Source organism: Elgaria multicarinata, chromosome 4 (genome assembly GCF_023053635.1).
Source record: "Elgaria multicarinata webbii isolate HBS135686 ecotype San Diego chromosome 4, rElgMul1.1.pri, whole genome shotgun sequence".
Lineage (NCBI taxonomy): Eukaryota > Metazoa > Chordata > Lepidosauria > Squamata > Anguidae > Elgaria > Elgaria multicarinata.
This window is the reverse complement of record NC_086174.1, coordinates 147,709,675-147,733,477: the sequence shown is the minus strand read 5'-3', so window position 1 is coordinate 147,733,477 and position 23,803 is coordinate 147,709,675. Positions and strand designations below refer to the sequence as shown.

At 40.8% G+C, this 23,803-nt stretch overlaps 1 protein-coding gene across 4 annotated transcripts in view; it reads right to left on the bottom strand.

Annotated features, from left to right (window-relative positions):
- Positions 1-1,098: 1,098 nt before the first annotated feature.
- Positions 1,099-23,803, bottom strand: part of MACROD2 (mono-ADP ribosylhydrolase 2) — a 1,544,544-nt gene continuing 1,521,839 nt past the window's right edge. For all 4 annotated transcript variants that reach the window (XM_063125349.1, XM_063125348.1, XM_063125350.1 and 1 more), the window contains 3 exons: positions 23,554-23,640; positions 15,561-15,629; positions 1,099-2,431 (listed from right to left, as the gene is read on the bottom strand). In XM_063125349.1, coding sequence (XP_062981419.1) covers positions 15,568-15,629; positions 23,554-23,640 — 149 coding nt within the window. In that variant the 3' untranslated portion in view covers positions 1,099-2,431; positions 15,561-15,567. The remainder of the gene's footprint in view (positions 2,432-15,560; positions 15,630-23,553; positions 23,641-23,803) is intronic.

The window sequence follows — 23,803 nt, the reverse complement described above, 5'->3', positions numbered from 1 at the left end:
GATGCCCAGCTAGCTAGTCCTTTGATCACAGTAAGTGGAATCTTTCAGGAATGACAAATCAATACAAAGAGAATTGTGTGTGTGTGTGGGGGGGGGTGATAGCAGGCAGAGAGATCTCCTTTTCCACCTAGCAGAAATGAAAAAGAAAAGAGGCACAGATGCTCCATGGGTAAATGGAAGACTAAAATACATTCTTCCTAAGCATAGCAGAGTATCAGATGAAAGGGATCAAAATGTAATTCTAATAGTTTATTTACATGGACACTGCAGTGTCCATATAGTTAAGAGCGATGAGTAGATTCTACATTTCACCATTATAAAGCAGTAATTGGGTGGGTGTCATTCTAACGTTTATATATTGAACTGAGGTCCATATTAATGCTGATATTAGCAGCTATGTACTTCCATAAATAAAGCTCCAGACACCACAGTAAAGAATGGTTCAAAAGGACAGAGAATTTAGTAGTTGAAAATGTCACCCTTTCATATCACAGTGGATTTTTTTTTCTCATACAGAAATATTGCTCTTTAAGCAACACAGCTATAGGTCAAATTTAAAACCAATCTTTGCTTTTTGATCTGCCCACAAATAGCATGCCACGAACTAATTTGTATTTCCTTATACAATTGAGGAAGCTTAAACAATTTCCTAGCTTATGCCAGATTCATGTTGCGGAATCTTACAAAATGAGCAGGGCCATTTATTTTCAGCTTCCTTTCATGCGCACACAACCCTTTGTTAATTTTTTTGGAAGCCAGATAATTCTTATTTTTGTATTTTAGAGGATGGTGTGTATGCATAATCAAGTGAAAACCAGAATTTGATAACGTAAAAAAAAACATTCCTCTAATTGTGTTTAACAGCAGTTGGAAAATAGTTTACGGAATATCAAACCCTGGACCCATGCTGCGTGTTCTTTCAATCTTGCAAGTAGGGTATCATTTTAATTTACAGCATGGTTGAAAAATGAATGTAAAATTCTTTCTTTTTTTAAGTTGAGCACAGCATTTGCTAGCAGAACAGATGACATATGGTACAACATTTGTCACCTGATAACTGTTAATTGCATTATTTTTTTTGTATTAAAAAGTGTTTAAAATATAACAAGAGTTGACAGGAAAGTGTTAAAGCCACAAGCCATATTTTATAATGTGCTAGATGGAGAATATCTGCAATCCCTCTTACTCAGAGGGCACTGAAAATAAAGAGGTGATTTAGTCTTGTTCCGGAGACATTAGGGGTGCTGACCCATTAGTAAACAATAGAATATTGACCTGTGCAGCAACACCATTAGGGTAGATTAAATGTTTCACGCCATGGGTAGATTAGCAAAGAATTGGCAAATTGTGGAGATTGATTGTCATATGAAAAGTCTAATTAGTCAAAGAGAAATGCTTAGAATGCTTACAAGCAGGATGGGAAAAAGAAACCAACCCCCTGTTGTTTGGCAATCCAAGGTGAACTGAGCATGGATGGTCCATGCTTAGGTATCAGGATTCAGACCCACTGATAGACGGAGTCTCCATATATTCATTCTGTCCGTGGGTAACCTCAGCCATCCAGATTGGCCTAGCTAAAGCATAGGTCTGAAGGCCAATTCAGATGTCATTTGCTCCTACGTGGAGGCCACTGGCAAACACTTTGTACTGCTTGCAAGCCTCTTACCAGATGAATTAGCCCCATCATATGGCAAATCTCCACATGGAAATATTTTCCAGCCTCTGGCTTCATTAGAAGTCCCTGCATGGGATCTCAGCCTAAAGGAAGAGGGTTCACCCCCCCCCAGCAGTTTCCACTTGGGGCTGGTAATATTTGAACCAAATCTTTATTCACACTAAAATCTCTATGCACTCCTTTCTTGTGCTGTTCTATGGGAAGTAGGAAAAGTCTAACAAGCTGAAATTATTATGCACTGGCATTGGCGGGCTGAAAGTACCAGAGAGGCAAAGGGGCTGATATTGCCACCGTCGTTGCTCACTGCAGGTAGCTGCAGAATCAAGTGCTTTGTTACCATTCAGAACAAACCCGTAGACTTTTGAGGGTCCATGTTTAAAATGTCCTCTACGCATGTCGCCTTGAAGAGTAATCATAAGAAACCATATTTAGAAACAAAGAATACATATCTTTTGCAGAAAGGAGGGGTTAGATTGCCAAAAGAAGGTGCAGGAAATACAGGAATGAAGCAAAGAAAATGAAACCAAGACACCACAACCAAAGTAGAGAAGCGTCATGTCGTTTTACTGAACAAAATGAAACAGAGAAGAGAAATTAATGTAAAGAATGGTTGTCCCTTTGTCACCCTCCCTTCCCACATCCCCATTTTGCACGCCATGGTGTGCTGTTTTCTGCTAGTCAAGAATGTTGTCATATAATGCACCGATGACTGCAGTTCCTGTTCCACGCCCTGTTCTCTTCTCTTATCATGGTCTTCTGTGGAGAAAGAAAGGTGGGGAAGTAGTTCACAGAGTAAACAACTGAAAGTATACATTGCAGAGAGGTCTACTAGAGCAGAGACAAGGAGTGGATCTACACATAAATGAATAAACCTCTTATAAACGTTTTTAGTTGTGTTTTCCATCTTATCCCACCACATGACGCTTGGTTTTTATCATTTTATCACTTATTGTTCCTGTCATTATATTTTCTGATCTTACCTGTAGAAGTAGCTGTATTTTCTGTAATGTGGCTGATTGTGTCCTTAAGAAACATACTATTATTTTCAAATGCTTTCCCTTAGCCAATCACCTTCCTCGGGGGTGTTTCCCGCGTTTCCCACCCAAGGAAGCAGCCGTTTTAACTCTTTCTTGCCTTGTGTTCCTCTTTGCAGCCACAACTTCCCTTCCCCTTTCCATGATTTGCATGTGATGTAAACAGTTGAAATCAATGGGATCAATCCCCTAACCCTGCTGGAGGCCCCCTGCATGTGTATGGGCATTGTTCAATATGTGTTTACTCTGAAGTAAGACTCTCTCTGTTCAATGGGCTTTCCTCAAAGGGAAGCCAGCATGTGATGTAAACAGTTGAAATCAATGGGATCAATCCCCTAACCCTGCTGGAGGCTCCCTCCATCCCTGCCTCCCTCTCGGAGGAGGGGCAATGGAAGAAAACAGGAAGCGGGAGGAACAAACCGCAGACGGGGGATTTGAGGGGAAAACTATTAAAAATACATTGTGTGGCCCAGATCAGCGCATATCTATGGACAACACAACGGTAAGAAACATTTTAAGAAATACATGTGCCCGGGGACGTATAAAATCGTAATGAAACAATACGTTTAATGATTCAAAAAACAACATTTTATATATGTGTGGAGATCCGGCCAAGCAGAAGGTAGAGCTTCAGATGTGTCGGACTTCAGCCTTCGGAAACCTGCCAGCATGGCCAATCCAAAAAAAAAGGAGTGATGGGAGTTGTAGTCCAAAACATCTGGGATTCTATTTTCTGTCCACACCTTGAACTAAGTCACCTCACTTGTATTTGATGTGTGCTTTCTGAGGGCTGCTTCTGACATTACATTTGACAACTTTTGGTTTTATAAACACATGTGAAGAAAAAGGAAGAGCAGATGTTCCTTGTGCCTTATTTTTCTATAGGTTTGCTCTGCCTGCCTTCAGTTCCACCTGCCTTCTGGTTCAACTTGGAGAATTTCTAAAATTTATTTTGGAATTGGGACAGGAGCACTTTTGCCCCACTTCTCAGTTTGCACCTTTTTATCCTACAAGTTACCAATACACATCTGGTGGACATAGGTGCACTGACTAAGGCCATGGCTAGACCAGGCCTATATCCCGGGATTATCCCTGTGCATCCAAATGCCACACGGGATACCCGGAGCAGGCAAGGATGAACCCTCCATTTGCCTGGGATAATCCTTAGGTCTAGCTAAGGCCTAAAACACCCGTGAAAAAAGGATTCTGCAGTTGCTTCACAGTTCCTTTTTACAGGTGTTTTAATCAGTGCATATGTGCTCTTGAGCACGTTGTCCAGACACCATGACCAAAGTAGGGAAGCTTCATGTTATTTTACTGAACATATAAAGACAAGGCCCAGATCTACACTAAGCAGGATATGACACTCTCAAAACGTTTTGAAGACAGTATATGCAGCATGTCCTGTGCCTCAACAGTTGTCACTACTGTTACAAACCATTTTAAAGCAGTAGTGTAGGAGCCAGGTCATTCTTCTGTAAGTAATATAGTACATATTAAAATAGCCAGGCCATTTAAAAAAAAAACAGGGAAGTAATGTACATTTCTGTGAGACCTAGGGATACACAACAGCAACAGTTGATGGATGCTGGCCATGCTGATAAAACAGTGGGACATCAACTTGAAACACTGAGTAATTAATTGCAAAGGTTGTGGATATTTATGGGCGTAAGTACTCATCTCGCAATAAAACGAGCATGGAGAGCTGGTAAAACTCATGATCTGAGCGTAATATTTGCTATCCTGTTTGACATCCATAGTTTAAAACATGAACTATTCCTCTTAATTATGAGGAGGTTAGAGAGAAACCGCAATTATCTCTGCGCATCATCATCAGTGAGTAGTTAAAAGGTAAGCCCTGAAACCGAAGTATTGTTTAGCATCAGTTATAAATCTTGATTCGCTTAGAATTTGCTGTGTATTGTACCATAAACCTTCTGCACCCATTTGTATAAGTGTTGCAGGAACTGGAAGGAAGAATTTTATCATACGTGCTCTGAATACTCTGCCCAAAAAGAGTAAGATTTTCTAGCCGTCAAAGTTTTAATCTCTCCAGTACTTACTATTTTAAAGGTTTTTTGGGAATGAAGTGGGAGACTCTGCTAAACATCACATAATGATATTTAAATATTAATTAGAGGAGGTTTTATTAAATGGGTGATCTAATTAGTGGTTGCTTAAATTTTCTTTAGTCCAGATAAAAGCTTTTTGATCAGACAAGGTGATAACATCAAACTCTGTAGAAGGTCTAGAATGAAAGGGATTCTTTGTTCTGACACTTTTCCCATCTACCTGAACTCTTCTTTGCATGCCAATCAGATATGCAGGCATACCTGGTGGGGTGACAGAAGTCCTTCATCTCTCTCTCTCTCGCTCCCTCCCTCTCTCCCTCCCTCCTCCAGGCTGCATGCTTCTTTGCCATTATCTTTTCATTATAAGTAAACAATTATACTGCTTCTTGCTTGGTTAAGTATACTTTTATCTTACTTTCTTCATATCTTCACTCAGTATACTGGCTGAGTTTCTTATATATTTTATCCCTATTCCTTCTTTATTCTCCCCCAACCCCATTTTCTCATTAAGTCACTCTTGTAATATATAGTAGGGCTGTGCTCCGCTTCTCTTTGGATCGGAGAAGCAGAAGCGGATGGGGTGCTTCGCATCCCCTTAAGGTGGAAGCAAAGAGGATTGGGGGGCAGCGGAGCATCGCGGAGTGGATCGAGATGAAGGCGGATCCTTTGCCTCGATCCAGAGCACCACAAAAAAGGTAAGGGGGCCTTACAGAGCCAGGGGAGGGGGCAGCGGGGAGGGGGGTCTTACTTGGTCCGTCGAGGCCCGTTGCTGGCTCACTAGAGCCCATGGCTCAACCCGGAAGTGTAGGCCTACAGTTCCGGGTTGAGCCATGGGCTCCATTGAAGCTGGCGATGGGCCGCAGCGGACCAGGTAAGTGGTGTGCGCAAGAGGGGGTTTACCTGGCCCTGCTGCCACTGCCACCCGTGCAGTGATGGTGGTGGAGCCAGGTAAGGGGGCAGGGGGGAAGGGTCTTACCTGCATCCATCCGCTGTCCAGCAGTGGCTTCAACTGAGCCCAAGGACTCAAACCAGAAGACCAGGCAGCAGCTGCGGCCTGGTCTTCCTGTTTGAGTCCTCGGGCTCAGTTGAAGCAGCCATGGGGACTGTGGACTGATGCAGGTAAGGGGGGAAGAGGGAGGGAGGCCTTACCTGGCACTGCTGCTGCCACCGCTGCAGAGCTCCGATTCGGATCCAGAGCTCCGCAGCGAAGAGGACCACTGGCAGATTGGTGCGGAGCAGACCAGATCCGAAAGTTGCAGATCGGGATCCGAAGCGGATCCGGGGTGTGTGTGTGTGTTCCGTGCACAGCCCTAATATATAGAAATAGTCACGGATGCATTCTCTCAAGCTACCAGAGGGGGAAATAAAGAGCACTACATACTGTGGTGAAGAAAGTACTGGAAGGCTGTATAAAGAGGTAGTTGTTACAAAGAGAAAATGGTGTCAGCCTGTTCATGAGAGACCAGAGAAAGAACAACTCTACTGACAGAAGGCGTCCACCAAAGGAAGAGGGAGGGAGGTGGTGGTTTTTTTGCAACCCCCCTCCCCTCTGCAGCCCCCATGCCCTCAAATTTGCTGGATACAACTGGTTTGTATCCAGTTAAGGTCACTCGACTGGTGGAAGGTGTCCACCACTTCAATGGGGAGGGAGGAATACAATCTGAATGAAGTACCTACACTGCCATCGCCAGACACATTTTTAGACTTTAAGACTACAATCCTATACAAACATACCCAGAAGTAAATCCCATTGAATTCAATGAGACTGACTTCTGGGTAAACATACATAGCCAATTTTCAGTCCCAATGTAGCAATGGGAATTCAGTTTTAGTTACAGCCTCTGCCGACTTAGGTAAAATCCAGTAATTTAGCCCAGAATTGCTGCAAATCTAACCACACTTAATACCTGAGGTATTTATTTTTATTTATTTATTACATTTCTATACCGCCCAATAGCCAAAGCTCTCTGGGCGGTTCACAAAATACCCAAGGTGGGGTCGGAGCCGGACGCCATGGCGGGTAAGGTTTCTCCTTAAGGGCTCCCGATTGGGGGGATCTGAAAAGCTAATTATCTCATTTTAAAAGGCATGGGTCGTTAATGAAAATGAAGGAAGATGATTATGATTGTTAAGAGAGGGTGAAAATCCTGTTTTTCGGAAGCAGACTCAGAAAAAGGAGGAGGAAAGCAGCCCGTTCTCTGGCTGTAAACAGACGGAAGGAGGGGGGAGTAAGAAAATGAAACTAACTTTGGAATGTTAGAGCTCTCCTGTCTTCTAGTCTGATAAAGTGGTGATTTATATACTCCTAATCTGAGAGAAAGGTTTAATTGGCAGTAAATTCACCCTTTAAAAAGCACCGAAGAATAAAGTGTTTATCTGCGTGTGGACTGTAAACGGGACATTGACTGAGAGTTAAAAATAGATCCATGCCGAACGTTAGAAAATTGAAAAAAAAAAAAAAAACCGGGGAAGGCTTCCTGGCAAAGAGTTCATCCTTCTAATCATAATTTGGCCCGTCTTGAGAAAGTGTCTGTAGAAAAAGACTCACAAAGTAGTGGAAGCGAAAGTAACGGATTTGTCGAGATGGCGGAGGGATCTGGCATGGTGCCAATTTCAACTGCATTGGAAGAATTGAAGAAGCTGATTCTGGACAGCACTGCCACATTGAGCAAGAAGATGGATGTTAATGAAAAAAACGCAGCAGTACGGATGGGGGTGCTTGCAGATAAAATCGCTCAGAATGACAGAGAGATAAAGAAGCTGGATGTGGAAGTAAAAGCACTTGTGAAAAAACAGGATGTCTTTGAAAAAAGTTGTGAGGTGAAATTTCAAGATCAAGATCTAAAGCTGATCCAGCTTGAAGATCAGGGTCGTCGTTGTAATGTACGAATTAAACAATTTGTTGAAGAACCAGCAGAGGAGTTGAGAAAAATAGTTTTGAAGTGGTTCAACGATATGATGCCAGATTTGGATATAAAAGACTGTGATATTGAAAGGATCCATAGAGTGGGAGGAGCAAACTATAGAGGATCAACCAGAGACATTCTTGTGAGATTTGGCAGTTACTACAAAAAAGAGCAAGTGATGAAGAAATTGAGGTCTATGGTCATGATTAAATATAAAGGCAAAGCAGTGCAAGTATTCAACGATCTTTGTCAGCAAACACTCCAATGGAGACGCAGCGTTAAACAAATAACTGAAACGCTAACAAAAAATACAGTGAGATATTCTTGGGGTTACCCTGTTTTTTTAAAGTTTTCCTATGCTGGGGGCCAACACAGAGTAACCTCGTTGGAGCAGGGCAAGGAGCTGCTGAAGAGTTTGGGGTTATTTAAGGATGCAAGTCTTGGAGCTGGAGCTGGGAATGGAGCCAAAGCCGGGGCGTCAGGGATGGGGTAAAATGGGGAATGGTATTATGAGATAATAATACGTTAAGTAGTTAAGTATAGAGATCTTGCCGTTATGGCGGGGGCCTGCCTCCCCCCTCTCCCCTAAGTTAGATAATGGCCGGAGTAATAGACTCACAGGGATATGGGGAGGGGGAAGGTAGTGGGGGGGAAGAGGGGTTGGGGGGGATTAATAGGGTTGGAGGGAGGGAGTTGAAGGGGGGTTCAGGGTTTATTTTTATTTTTGTTGTTGTGTATGTTTATGAGTTGCAGAGCACACGGGATCGGAAGGAAAATCAAAAGGGTGATTATGAATAAGAACATTAAAGTATCAACACTTAATGTTAAAGGTCTGGGGGCAGTCGTGAAAAGGAGGAGAATAGAACAAATGTTAAAGAAAGAAAGATCTGATATTATTATGATGCAAGAAGCACACCAAAAATTTGATGGCGTAAATGAAATTCGGACAAGGTGGTCTGTTTATTATGAAAAGTCATTAGGGACGTCAAAAAAAATGGAGTAGCAATTTTGATCTCAAAAAAAAGTGGATTTATATTGAAAACTGTAAAAAAGGATGATAATGGTAGATATCTTATGATAAAGGGGCAAATAGAAAGTGAACAATATACATTAGTAAATGTTTATGCCCCTAATGAGAGACATAGAGAGTTTTTTATGGATTTATTTAATGAAATAGAGGAGTTTAGGGAAGGATATCTTATTTTAGCTGGGGATTTTAATATGGTAATGGATAATAGAGTGGATAGATCAAACCCCACAAATGTGGAAAAAAGAAATAATATTACTATACTGAATAAACTAGTAAAAGAAAAAGATTATGTAGATTGTTGGCGTTTATTGAATGGATCGAATTCGGGATTTTCTTACTACTCCTCAGTTCATCAGACATACTCTAGAATAGATTATATAATGGTTTCAAAAGAGTTTGCAAGTAAGGTATGTAAAATGGAAATGGGGGTAATAAAGGTAACAGACCATGCATTGTTAAGTTTAGAGTTTACAGTTAAAAAGAATTATAAGGAAGCGTTTAGGTGGAAACTAAACACAAAACTTTTGAAGTATAATAAGGTGGTAGAAAAAATGCAAAGAGAATTGACAGAGTCTTGGGAAATTAATGAGAAGGGAGGAACGTCAAGGGCAGTAGTTTGGGATACCATGAAGGCAGTATCAAGAGGGATATGTATTAGAGAAATGTGTAATTTAAGGAGGCAACAAGTAGCAGAGCAGGAACAATTGGAGGAAGAGATTAAGAAAATGGAGAAAGATTATTGGCAATTTAAAAATAAATATAAATTAATAGAAATACAAGCAAAGAAAAAACAATTAGAAAATTTAAATTTAGAGGAGGTTCAAAAAAATTTAATATATATGAAAAGGGAGTATTTTGAAAACAGTAATAGGAATTCTAGATTGCTTGCCAGACTCACACAAAAAGAAAAAGCCAGGAATGGGATAGGGATTTTGAAGGATAAACAAGGGAAGTATTGTCATACAATGAAGGATAAAGTAAAGATTTTTCAGGAGTTTTATCAAGAATTGTATAAGGGAAAGGATATTCAAAAACAAAATTTGGAAGCTTATATAGAAAAGTATATAAAGAAGAGAATAAAAATAGAGCATAAAGAGTTAATGGAAAAGGTAATAACTCAAGGAGAAGGAGAAGAAGTAATTGAGAACTTGAAGCCGGGTAAATCACTGGGGGTAGATGGTTTAGGTCCAGAATATTATAAGGTTTTTAAAGGAATTTTAGTACCAAAATTATTGAATTTGTATAATTCCATATTGGAAGGGGATAGAACGCCAGAATCATGGGAACATTCATTAATAATTTTAATACCAAAACCAGATAAAGATTTGACTGTCCCTGATTCATATAGACCTATTTCATTAATAAACCAAGATGCTAAGATTTTTTCAACTATTTTAGCAAGGCGGTTGAATAAATTTATAGAGGAATATATAGGGGAGGACCAATGTGGATTGTGGCAGGTAGACAGATGTCTAATTTAGTGGGAAGAGTATTAAATGTAATACAGGTGATAAATAAGTCTAGGGTTAAAGCGGGAATTCTGGCATTGGATATTTTTAAGGCTTTTGATTGTTTGAGCTGGCAAGCTTTAAAGATGGTTTTAAATAAAATGGGGTTTGGAAATAAATTTAAAGCGATAATAGAACAGTTATACTCTCAAAATACAGCCGTAGTGGTAGTGAATGATGGTGTGACAGATAAGATACGACTAGCCAGAGGGACAAGGCAAGGATGTCTGCTCTCACCAGTCCTATTTGTAATGGTAATGGAATTATTGGCGAATGCAATACGAGAAGATGAGGAGATTGAAGGAATAGGTAGTAGGAAAGAAATTAAATTGAATATGTTTCCAGATGACACGTTGTTGACGATAAAAAATCCAATAGAGAAGATGGGGAGAATTAAACAGCAACTGAGAGAATTTGAGGATATCACGGGGTTAAAAATAAATTGGTCTAAATCAGAAATGATGTTGTTTAAATTATACTAAAAAGGAAGAGAAGGATTGGGAAGAAAAGGGAAGAGAAATGAGAGTTAAGAATCAGATTAGATATTTGGGAATAAAAATTACGCAGAAGCTAGAGAGTTTAGAGAAAGAGAATTTAAATGTGTTAAAAAAAGAGATTTTAACAAAATTGGAAAAATATAAAAGGTTAAATTTATCTTGGTTTGGAAGAATAGCATTAATAAAAATGAAGATTTTAGCAAAGATTAATTTTGTGTTTAGGATGCTACCAATAAAAATTTCAGAATTAGAGCTAAAAAGTTGGCAAAGGATTATAAATAATTATTGTAATGGTGATAAGAAAGCAAGGGTAAATAAAAGTAAATGGTATTTGAGCCAAAAAAAGGGAGGATTGGGTCTCCCAAATATTAAATTATACTATGTAGCTAATAGATTAAGATATATAGTGGAGGCAATTACAGGATTAGGGGAATTAGATTGGATGGAAGAAAAAATTACTAGTAATATAGAGACTAATTTGGAAAATGTATTTTTTATGGAAGGAAAAAAAAATGGGTGGAAAGTATAAATAACCCGCTTTTGAGGTCTCACTGGGAAATTTGGAGTAAATATAAAGGGGAGCTGCTTCCAAGCAGCTCTCCTTTGTCACCAGTAATAATGTTGAAGAATTTCCCGGAGGAATTAAAGAGTAGATTAAGTAAAGTTTTAATAGAAAAAAATAAAATGAAATTAAGGGAATGGTTAAGAGGAATGAGCACAAGAGAGGATATGGAAGAGGTTCTGAAGGATAAAAAATTAACTTGGTTAAATTATAGGCAATTAGAACAGTGGACTAAAAAGTGGGTAAGAGATAATGGAGATTGTAGAGAATTAACAAAGTTTGAGGAACTAATAGTTAAGAAAGATAATGAAAGGGAGAAAAGAACAGTGTTAAAAGGGTTGATGAGTGAAATATACAGAATATTGGTGGAGAAAGGGATGGAGGATAATTCGGGTAAAATGGTTTGGGAGACAGATTTGAAGGTACAAATAGGACAACAGGGTTGGGAGGGATTATGGAAACAAAGAGCGTTGAGAAATATGTCAGTAAGAATAAAAGAGAATTATTTTAAAATTGTATGGAGGTGGTACCTAACTCCGGTTAGATTGAATAAGATAAATAATCAGCAATCAGAAAATTGTTGGAGAGGTTGTGGGGTTAAAGGAACGTATTTGCATATGTGGTGGGAATGTAACTATGTTCAAAAATTGTGGAAGATGGTGTTTTTGGAGATTGAAGAAATTGTGGAAATGAAGATAGAACGAACACCAAAAGTTGCATTGCTGTCACTATTTGAAGATGATTTTAAATGTAAAAAGGAAATTAAGGAACTGATAACGAATTTGCTGACTGCAGCGAGATTGATTGTAGCTAGGAACTGGAAGATTCAAGGGGAATATTCTATTGAAGAATGGTACAAAGAAGTATGGGATATAGCTATTAATGATAAATTGACAAGTAATATTAAATGGAGAAGAGGTATAGCTAAATCAAATGATTTTGAAGGAATTTGGAAACAGTTCCTAATATTTGTGTTTTCTAAAGGAAGTGAGAAACCGCCAGCGGAAGAAAGCATGAGATTTTGGAAGCAGGAATAGATCCCGAGGTGGGGGGGGGCACTTATATGTTAAGAATGGTATATTGTATGATAGGATAAGTAATAGATAATATTTACTCAATATATATGTATTCAACATTTAGTTAAATGTATGTAGTATGTTGTGTTGTTGTTTTTGTAAGATGTTTATTTTGTGTTTTAAAATAATAATAATAAAAAAAATACCCAAGGTATTGAGGGACAGTAGTAACGCAAGTTCCGAATAATTGCTTCCATTTTATGTCAGGTGAAATATTTATGGTTTCCTTGAGAGCAAGGTTTGCAAAGACTCAACCACATTGTCTAATAATGAGAGACTTACTTTTTTTTGTTTTTTATACCTGCCACTTGTGAATTTCATCTGACATCACCTAACTCTTGTATTTGTGGAACAGAATGAATAATTCAGTTCAGCACCGTGTGAGAAAGAGAGCGTTTCCATTTAAATGAAAACAACTCATAGAAACTAGTTATATTTTTCTACTCAGTGGAGGTCACAACCTTTGAAACTATTTCTAAAATAGCAAGTATGTGACAGCTTTATTTTTAGTACATAAATGCAGAGAGAGAATATGAATTAGATGGTGGAACGGAATAGAAGAATTTTCAAATGTAGCATTTTAATTGTTATATTGGGCCAGTTCACACATTACGCCAGCCCATGGATTAAATAACCCATGAGCTGTTGGGGAGGAGCAGGACAGATTGGGTGCAATGCCTGCAGCAACCAGCCACTTCCTCTTTTAATCAGCAACCTAGAATTAGCTGGGTCGTAGGTTGTTGAGCATGACGAGTGAATCTGGAACACTAGGTTGTTTAGGAATAAACCACTAAGTTTTTTAGCTCCTAAACAACCTAGTGCTCTGGGTTCTCACATAATCTGCAACCTGACTAGCCGATCGTAGGTTGCTGATTAAGTGCAGACATGGCAGGCAAGCAGAAGGCAACACAACCGCTCTCCCGCACATGCACGACAACCCACTGGTTGTTTAAATCATGGCCTGCCATCGTGTGCAAACCAGGCCACGCTATGTGCTTTCCCCACTTTCTTTTTGCTTGGCAGCCTTTAAAACGGAGGTCACAACAAACCGTATTTCTCGCCCATCCACAGCAGTGCAGCATATTGTCAATAAACTGACAAGGACAAAAAGGTACACAGAGTAATAAAACTCTTTAAAATCTCTGTGACTGAGCTGCTATTGTTATAAAGCTTCTGTATTAGGTCTTGAGGTACATGAAATCCCATTATGGGTATAAATAACACATCTTGCAGGTATATGATATTGGTATCTTGTAATAAGTCTTACAAAAGAAGAGGAAGGACCTCTTTGTGTCTCTGCAATGCCTGGCAGGGAACTCGAAATTGAATTTGATAATTAGGGCCTGGCAGGGATTTGTCTTCTTCCAGCCAGGCGTGTCTTTTCTTTCTATCTAGGAATCAAGCTGCTTGGGTCCCGGCCCATATTTATGTGCCCTCTTTGCTTTCTCCTGTAATCCAGCTCGGCTGCGGCACAGCACTGAGTTTTCAGAAAGCAGGGCAGTTCAAAAAGCAGCCTAGTGGGAGCAGGCATTTGGCAATGCAGAGCCAAGGGCACAACATCCGCATGACACACAAGCATTGTTCCTAGAATGCAGGTCCCAGACCGCCAAACGTCATTCGAGCCAGTATACATTGCTTATCGTTTTCCTAAGACATGGCATCATGCAACATGCTCATTCAGCTACTCCTGAATTGCTAACTTTGCCACAGCTAGGCTTGTGCTGGTCCAACACACACACACACACTGTTATCAGATTTATTTGCCAACTCCTGTCCAACAACGTTATATTTTATTTGGTATAGTGTCAGCCACATTGTTTGATAAAAATAAATACCCCCCAATCATCTCTCTCTTTATCCCCCTTCCTTTCCCCATTTATAATTCTGCATATTATAAATTCAGTGATGATTGCCCAGCTCCCATATATGATCCCTTGTCTCTTATTAGAAGGATGGAGAACACGTGGCATTCCACATGGTGTTGACTGCAACTCCCATCAGCCCCAGCCAGCATAGTGAGTGATGATGGAAGCTGTAGTCCAACAACAACTGGAGTGCCGTATGCTCCCCATCCCTGCAGTGGCAAAACCCGCAACGATTTAGAAGGGAAACAAGACCCACACCTTGTTTAGATCATGTACCATGTTTCCCAGCAGAATTGCACTTCTCTGAGGCTTTCTGGAGCGCAATTCTGCTCAGAAACAAGGCACGTGCTCCCACATGCCTGATTTCCCCGCTAAATCAATGCATTTTTGGCCACTGCAACAGCAAATGCTGTGGTGGCAACAGCAGGGAACTGTGACAGGGCCCAAAAACTAGGGTGACCATATGAAAAGGAGGACAGGGCTCCTGTATCTTTAACAGTTGTATAGAAAAGGGAATTTCAGCAGGTGTCATTTGTATGTATGCAACACCTGTTGAAATACTAGTGACCAGATACAAAAGAGGGCAGGGCTCCTGCAACTTTAACTCTTGTGATGAAGAGGGAATTTCACTAGGTGCTGCATGCATACAAATGACACCCACTGAAATTCCTTTTTCTATAAACTGTTAAAAGATACAGGAGACCTGTCCTCCTTTCCCCCTTCCCTACATAAACAGCCATGCAGCCCGTGGGCCACGTGTTGCCCACCTCTGTACTATCAGGATCAGATGCAGAAGTCAACATACCTGCAGCAACTGGGAAAATGTGGCACATAAAGGGATGTCAAGATAATGTCACAGAAGGGCATTATTTCCTCTAGCAAATGAAGAAATGGGACTGTGACTTGGGCCATGGACACAACTGGCAGCCATTTCTGCCATGGTGGCAGCTTGTTTTCCGTTCTCTGCAAACACGAGAATTGTCATGGCTGTATCCTTCTGCAGCTTGTTTCACCCCTATTATTAAAGCAAATCTGGTGTTCTTTTATTCATACAAATATTCAACCCCTTGACAGCTGGGACTGAACATCTGGAGAATGCAACATCTCAGGTGAACCAAGGCTGAGAAAGCTCATCTGCAGACAATCCTTGATCTCTTGAGGTCTAGAATTTTGGAATTCATGCTCTCAGACACAGGATTTTGTTTTGTTTTGACGGAATACATCATTTTCTTCATAGGTACAAAACCTGAACAAATGTTATGTATGAATCAGCTCTATTTTTTTATTTTATTTTTAAAAAAAAGGACCATAGAAAAGAAAAATGAACAGACTTACCTACGGATTAATTTTCTTTCTGGGATTCTGTAGGTTCATCTATGTTTTCAACCTGACTATTCATTTCAACTAAAAACAAAGCAGTAAGATTACATTTCTGCAATAACTCTGGTGTTTGTTCTGAAAATAAGAAGAGTTACTGAACTTAAACAATACATTGCATAACTACATTTCTAAAAATTGAAAACATCATTTAATATAAATTCATTTGAACTGCTAACACCTGTGTGAGAAATTCAGCACTTCAAAGCCCAATTTTACCTTCTTTTAATAGGAATAGTGCCATTATTGCTAGGGATGTGCTCCGCTTCTCCTCGGACTGGAGAAGCGGGAGCGGATCGGAGGGCTTCGCCTCTGCTTAAGGCAGAGGTGAAGAGGATCAGGAGAGCCGCGGAGCGTTGCGGAGCAGATCGAGGTGAAGGCGGATCCTTCACCTCGATCCGGAGCTCCGCAAAAAAGGTAAGGGGGGTTTACTTGTCCCTGCCGCTGTCGCTGCCGCCCATGCCATGGCGGCAGGGCCAGGTAAACCCCCCTCTCTCCTCTCCCTTACCTCCATCTGTCCGCAGACCCGTGGCTGCTTCAACGGAGCCTGAGGACTCAAACAGGAAGACTAGGCCACAACTGCGGCCTGGTCTTCCTGTTTGAGTCCTCAGGCTATGTTGAAGCAACCACGGGTCCACGGACAGATGCAGGTAAGGGGGAGGAGGGAGGGGGGCCTTACCTGGCGCCACTCCCTGCCACTGCGGAGCTCTGATTCGGAGCCAGAGCTCCACAGTGGAGCGGAGCGGCCCCTAGGCGGATCGAGGCGGGGCGGAGTGGGCCCGATCTGCAATTTGCGGATTGGGCGCGAAGAGGGTCCACCCTGATTTGAAATACCACCTTTGATATCACCACTGAGCTACTCTGGTGACACTCCTACGTCAGGAATATTTAGATGCCTCAATGTTTCCTTTTCCAGCCTCACAAGTTTGGAAAGATCCAATCCAGCATTTAACATTTAAGATCTAGCATTTAAGATCCAGCATTTAACAACATTAAGTTTGTTTTTAATGGACCCCAGAATTGTTGTTTTTAAATGGATACTGTTGTTTTTATGTTTCTGATGGCTTTTAAAATTTTGTATACTTTTTAATGTTGACCATTTTTAACTGTTGTGAACCACCCAGAGAGCTTCGGCTATGGGGCGGTATATAAATGTAATAAATAATAAATATAAATAAATAAATAAATAGTTTCATTACAGTGGGACCTGACAGGCAACACAGTATTGTCAAGTACTACTGTCAAATGCAGTATAATGTAGGCAAGTCTATGTTCCATCTGCAACTGGCTTCATTCTGTATGCTTTCCCCATCTCACTACCAACTAAGGCTGCAATCCTAGACACCAGAGATGGGAGACCTTAGGCCCACGGGCCAAATCTGGCCCTTTGGGTGTTCCCCAGGTGCCCACGCCCCTTCCCCCCGGCCCCACCCACCACTTTCCCTAACTGCTACTTATCTGCCAATTATTTGGTGGTTTCCAGGCTTTTGCACAGTTCCCCACCCCCAATCCTAAAATGCCCCTCTTCTATTTATGTATTTATTTAAAACATTTCTTAGCCGCCTTTCGGGGCAGAAGCCCTCCCAAGGCGGCTTACAACAATACATTAAACAGTATAAACATTAAAAGTGATAAAATCACAAACTGTAAAATATCAGTTTAAAACAATAAAAGCTAACGGTAAAAACTAACAATAAAAACAACAAGGGCAGTAGCAGCAAAACAGCATTTATGTGAAGGCCATCTTAAAAGCCTTAAAAGCCTTTAAGGCCTTCTTAAAAGCCTGTAAGGATGGTGCATGGCAGACTGCCAGTGGGAGTTCGTTCCATAGGCGTGGGGCCACTGCTGAGAAGGCCATCTCTTAAGGCTTAATTAGGAGCTTCAAGCAAAAATATGCTGGTATGTGGCATTGTTGTGTGTGTGGTTTTGGCCCCACCCCTTTTCCTTTGGCCTGGCCCACTGCTGGAATGCGGATCCTGAGAAATTGAATTCAGCCTCAAGCTGAAAGAGGTTGCCCATCCTTGCTTTACACTCTTACTTGGGACTAAGTCCCAGTGAACTCAATGGGGCTTATTTCTGAGTATACATGTATAGAATCCTGCTGTAAATCTCCCACAACACAGGCCACAGAGCTCTATATAGAATTGTTCCTTCCTCTGGGCTACTACTATATGCAGAGATGTTTGGGCACGTGTATTCATGGCATGGCTGTGTATATGTATGAGAGATGATACTGCAACAATTTGTTTAGTCGGTGTTGGCTGTCTACACTGTTGATAGTGAACAGAAGAATAATTTCAATATTCTATCCTAGACCTACAAACTGGGATGGGACTGCTAATAAATTTCCATACAAGAACTGTGAGGTGACTCAATAAACTTTTTTCCAATAGGAAAGCAGAAATGGGCATCATAGTCAGCTAGGGAAGTCAATGACACCTGCTTATGGCTCTCCAGGGCACTGCCCTCCTGTTAGCTAAGGGGACCCCATTTTTGTTAATGAGCCAATGTTCAACCATATTTTGCTGTTTCTCATATGTTCCATATGAGAGAAACATGCTTACTAAGGTATGAGGAATTCAGCTGATGTGTATTCTAATCACATGATGCTCCAAGATGTGTATTGACCTTTGCTCGCATGAACCATTGTCCTTCTATAGTTGATACCTTATCTCTATAGCTGATTGACAAACAGACGCTTGGAAAGTCATTGTTTGCTCTGTTTTAGTTGCTGAAATAATAAACAGCCCCCACCATGAGTTAATAACTGAGGCAGCTCAAACAACATTCTATATCCTGTCTTTGTAGGAATGTGCTGACATGAAACCACAATGTATGTTACAATGTAAGTCGTTTTACTATATAAGAAGCTCCAAAATAACCCATGAGTTACTCTCTTCCCAGCGCTTAGCTAGAGAGAGTCATGCACTCGGCCGACTGTGATCAGAAATAAACGTGTGTTGTACCTGACTTGGGACTCTGTGCGTTCTTAGGAGAGTTTTGGCTGTCTCCTAGGGAAAAGTGCCTGGCATTTTTGGCTAACACTCCTAAATGAAGACTTTAGTTATTTCCATGAGTCCTATCTGATCTTCAACTTCAATGGGGCTAACTCACAGTTGATGACTCGCCTTTTTTGATGCTCCAGGTCAATGAGTGACGCCAACTGAAACTGGGATGGACACATTGTGGTCGAAATCATTACCAAATTGTGTGATATTGTAAATGTAGCTACACTCCACTCCTATGCCAAGACGGCAGAAAGGGAATGCAATTAAAATTGAGCCTGAGCTGAATCATTCAGGGATGCATAACTCTGGATTATTTTTAATCACAGAACATACCTTGCAACTTAGTTTTCTCTCCCTCACCATAATGCCTATTGCAGTTTTATGAAAGCAACAAATGCAGTTATCTTTAGAAATATCCAAAAAAATACTTCAGAGCAAAGGCTGAACCTCTTCTATAACCATACAATGGTCAAAAGAACATATGGTCTTTGAGATATTAAGACTACTAAATATACTTCTACAGCTTTTCGTCTCGATTGTTTCTATAGGCTGGAGTGAAGTCCTTTAGACACCTTTATAAACTCTTTATAAACTTTAATAACTTGTTCCTATAATAGTACTATACTCTCTTCTCTGGAAGAAACCATTCTTGTACATCCATGGCTGATACTGTGCATTTCCCTGGAAAGCTCTTGGGTGAAAGTTTTGAAATTGCCTGAGTGACGTTTGTACCGGATGGAAGTTTTGAAAAATAAAAAGGAGCATCATTTTAATATGCCTGTTATATGCTGTGAAGCATGTCTGCTTCTGACTCACTGTTGTTATATCAATACACCTGCAAAGATTCTGTTGAATTGCTTGTGAATTATTCATCTATGTTCTACTTCCCAACTTGCCAGGTTGTGTTTGGATGTGATGCTAAATCACTTACTGGTGTTGCACAGACTTTGTTCAGGGCTTAAATGAAACTGCACACTATACAGATATGCAAAAAGTGAGAGAAGTGTCAAAATCGGTCCTCAGTACAGAAAGGTCAAATGTTCTTCCTACCAAATGTTCCTCTTAGTTTATAACTAAATCAAGGCAGTTCTTAGAAGGAAACCTTGTTGTTGTTGATCTAATGCCTGATGTTAACAATCTGTCCAATTTCTTTGGATGAAATGTCTAAGTTTGGTTAAGGGGCACAATCCTATAGATAGAAAAAGGTCCTACAACTCTCAGTATGCCCCAGCCAGCCATGCTTCTATCTGTCTAAACTAAATACGTTAGTTCATACTTAATTTGTTCTACCGATTTAAAAAAGGAAGGAACGCCCCTGCCAAATTAGTGGTATAAGTTAAAATTCTTGTGAAATGCAGCCTAGTGAAGCAATAAATACTCATGTCCTTAGTACAGCTAGCAACATTTGAAGTGAAACTTAAGTCATAAGTCTTAATTTCTGTGCTGTCATTGCAAAGAGGGTTACTCTGGGCATCATACATTTATCTCTACCTTTCAAAAGATAGCTCATCTTTAGCTCAATAAAACTTCCTGACGTATATTAAAGACAGGACGAGAACTTTTCCCTTACTGGTTCATATTACAATATTTATTTATTATCATTATAATGTAATTACAAATAATAAATAATGGGATAATATATTGAAATTCTCCTTAGAGTCACTCATATAACTATGCTTAAAAATGCAAATATGCTCCACCACATACTAATAAGCCATGGAGGCAATGGTTTAAAAGTGTGTGAACAGTGACTTAAAGCAGAAATGGGAGCTTTAAAAAGAAGGGTAATCCTTATCAAAAACAGCCCTCCTGTTCGGGAGTTTTCCAGGTTTTTATTAGGCCGAATGTACAAGAACTGGTAAGTGGTGTCACGATTTATTCTTGGACAGATCTCAACACTGAAACTGTTAAGTCTAGCTTTGTAAGCCAGACTTTACCAACATAATGCCCTCTGGATGTTTTGGATTTCAGTGTTAGCTATCATGACCAATGGTCAGGAATGCTGGGAGTTGTTGTTCAAAACATCTGTAGAGCACCAGGTTGGAGAAGGTTGTGGTAAACCCTAGACATGTTGCTGAAGAAAGGGTGGATGATCATTTTACTGGACAGTCCCAGGGTCAAGCACAACTACTAAGCAGTAGTCAGTGCTGGCCTGGCTGACAATGAGGATCATGGATTGCTGAAGAAGAGGAGGCTCCTTAAGAGGCAGGGAGCATCACATAATACCCAGGAGCTTGTGAGCTGTTGAAGTCATCTCAGCGGTGTTCAGATTGACATGTGGCATGAACTCCCACCGGCGGTCTGCCAGGCACCACCCTTACAGGCTTTTAAGAAGGCCTTAAAAATGTTCCATTTTGCTATGGCCTTCACATAAATGAATACTATTCTGCTGCTATTGCTGTTGTTGTTTTTATTGTTAGTTTTTATTGTGAGCTTTTTAATTGATATGTTACCGTTTGTGATTTTATTAATGTTTATTCTGTTTTACGGTTGTAAGCCACCTTGGGATGGCTTCTGCCCTGAAAGGCGGATAAGAAATGTTTTAAATAAATTAAATAAATAAATGAAGGTGACGCTTTACTAGGAATCTGATGATTACTCTGTTTGATAGGAAGCATTATGAATCTCTATGATAAAAGATCTGCCTCTCCCAAAAGATAGGAGGTTGGACAACCAAGAGGAAGATAGGTGGAAAAGACAGATGCCTGAGGAACAGACAGGTGGAAGAGACATTGACTTCAGGAAAGAAAGTGGTTGTCAATAGGACAGGTGGCTGTGAAAACACAAACAAACCTACGAACTCTGCCCGATGGAAATGAAGGGAAAGAGGGAGGAGTGTGGAGTGCTTGGAGGCCAGGGGAGAGACACCTTAAACCATGGCTTTAACCACAGTGGTTAAGCCAGAAAGCTGGGCTGTGTTCATTAGACACCTTAAATCATAGCTTTAACCATGGCGAATACAGGAAAAAAGCCTTATTCACCATGGTTAAAGCCATGGTTTAAGGTATCTTCTGAACACAGCCAGTGTGGCTTATGGTTAGCCTGAAAGATCCTGGGTCAAACAAACACATGAGAAGTACATGTTACTATGGTCATTTCTACACCAGCCCGAAAATGACACACAGGGACTCCCGGGGGCAGGGGAGATGAGCACAGGTTTTCCCAGGGATAAGTACTCCCTGGGAAAACCCAATTCCTCCCATGTTCTCGGGATCATCCCAAGACCGTGGGAGGTGTGTGGCCACCTGTCCTGGCTTCTTCCCTCCTCCCCACAAGTAGTGGGGGTCATCAGAGGGGAAGAGCCAGGACAGGGAGAGTCAAGGGCCATCGGGGGGTAGGGTGGGGAGCAGGGTTGGGTTTTTGTGTTTTTTAACCTTATTTTTCACTGGAACATGAGTGCGCTCCAGGTCCTTTTCCTTTTTTTTTAAAAAAAATGGCACTTGCAATGTGCGCGACGCCCCTCCTCCCTTCCAGAACGTTGTGCAGCTGTGTAGGCGACGATCCTGGAAGTAGGTAAGTCCGGGATCATCCCCTCTCAGATCCTCTACACCCGTAGGTGTAGAAAGGGCCTATGTGTGTGCTGAGGCTGGCGGTGAGATATTTTTCAACTGACATTGGCCAAGAATAGACATTTATCAGGGCACTTTCATAGCGCTATAAAGAAGAGACTGTTACGCCAGTCTTTTTCCAATATAGTTTTCATAAGCTTGGAAAGCTTATAACCGGTCCATTCCTTGAGATTGAAAGCACTATACCTTTTTTTCAGAGAACTGCACTGGCTGCCTATACATTATGGGCCATGTTCAAGGTGATGTTATTTCCATATAAGGCCCTAAACAACTTGAGACCAGTTTACCTGAGGGTGTGCCTTCTCCCTATCAACCTGCCTGGTCACTGAGAGCTAAACATCACAGCCTCCTGTTTGCCTCTGTGTATGAACACAGAGAAAGGACCTTTTCTGTTGTGGCACCCTGTCTTCGGAATTCTGTCCTCCCTGCCATGAGGCAGGTGCCATCCCTGATAGTGCTTAGGCGCCTAACGAAAATGCATCTGTATAACCAGGCATTTGCTGATTTTAATACCTAGCTTGGTAAAGTTTTCTTTATTGTTTTTATCTTTATATTCTATTTCAGTTGTTATTTCAATGCATTTTGTTGGCCACCCTGCGATTTCTTAATGAAGAGTAGTACATAAATATTTCAAATACATACATACATACATACATACATACATAGTATAGTTCTGCAAACCCAACAATAGCCCAAAGGTGTCTGGAATGAGCTAAGAGAAACTTGCATGTGTGTATGTGTTTGAATATTAAGAGATATGGTTAAGAGAACAATGACATTCTCTAAGGCCGGATCTACACCTTGGGTCGAATCTTTATGAACGTGGAATAAAAAGCAGGGTGTAACACTATGAAAGCCGTAGATGGAGTGTGGATTCTGCCCCAATAGTTATCAGTGCACTTCCATACTGCTATAAAGCAGTAATGAAGATCTAGCCCATCTTCAAACGGAGCTAATTTTTAATCCTTATCCTCAAGTAGTGATTGACATTCTAAAAATACACCAGGAGTGAGAACAACAGCATGAAATGCTTTCGAGGGTTTGTGTGGGTTTTGGCCACAGCCGAGCTTCTTTCTGTGATGGAATTCTTGGCATGGACCTGTTTGCTCCAATCCTATGCCTGACTGCTCCTGCATCAGTCCCATCCAAATTACAATTGCGTAACTGATGGCAAGATTGCACTCCCTGCGGCTAGCAATTAGGGCTGCCAGCTCCTTGCATATCCCAGTCTTATTGTAAACTGCCATTGAATGAATGAATAATATCATCGTCCATTGGATGGTGGTTGGACTGTGGTGTTGTTTTGATTCGTTTGAATATGCCATTTATCCCACAATCGCGAAAAAGAAAAGGAAAAATCCATTGGAAACTTACCGTCATTACTTGAAATGTTTTCTGTATCGCATGGACCTTCGGGCTGCTCAGGCTCTGTAGCCTGCTTCCCTTTTTCTTGTTCTGCTCCTTCACAAATGGCAAAGAGGAGAAAAAACAACACAGGGAGTATCTGATTAATGTGCCATTCACAGACTCTGCGTCTCAGTTGTTTCCTTGTCATCACACTCAGCTTTATGAATGCCACATTTACCACCGTGGCGGCCATTCGGAGAGAGGGCAAAGGGTGCTA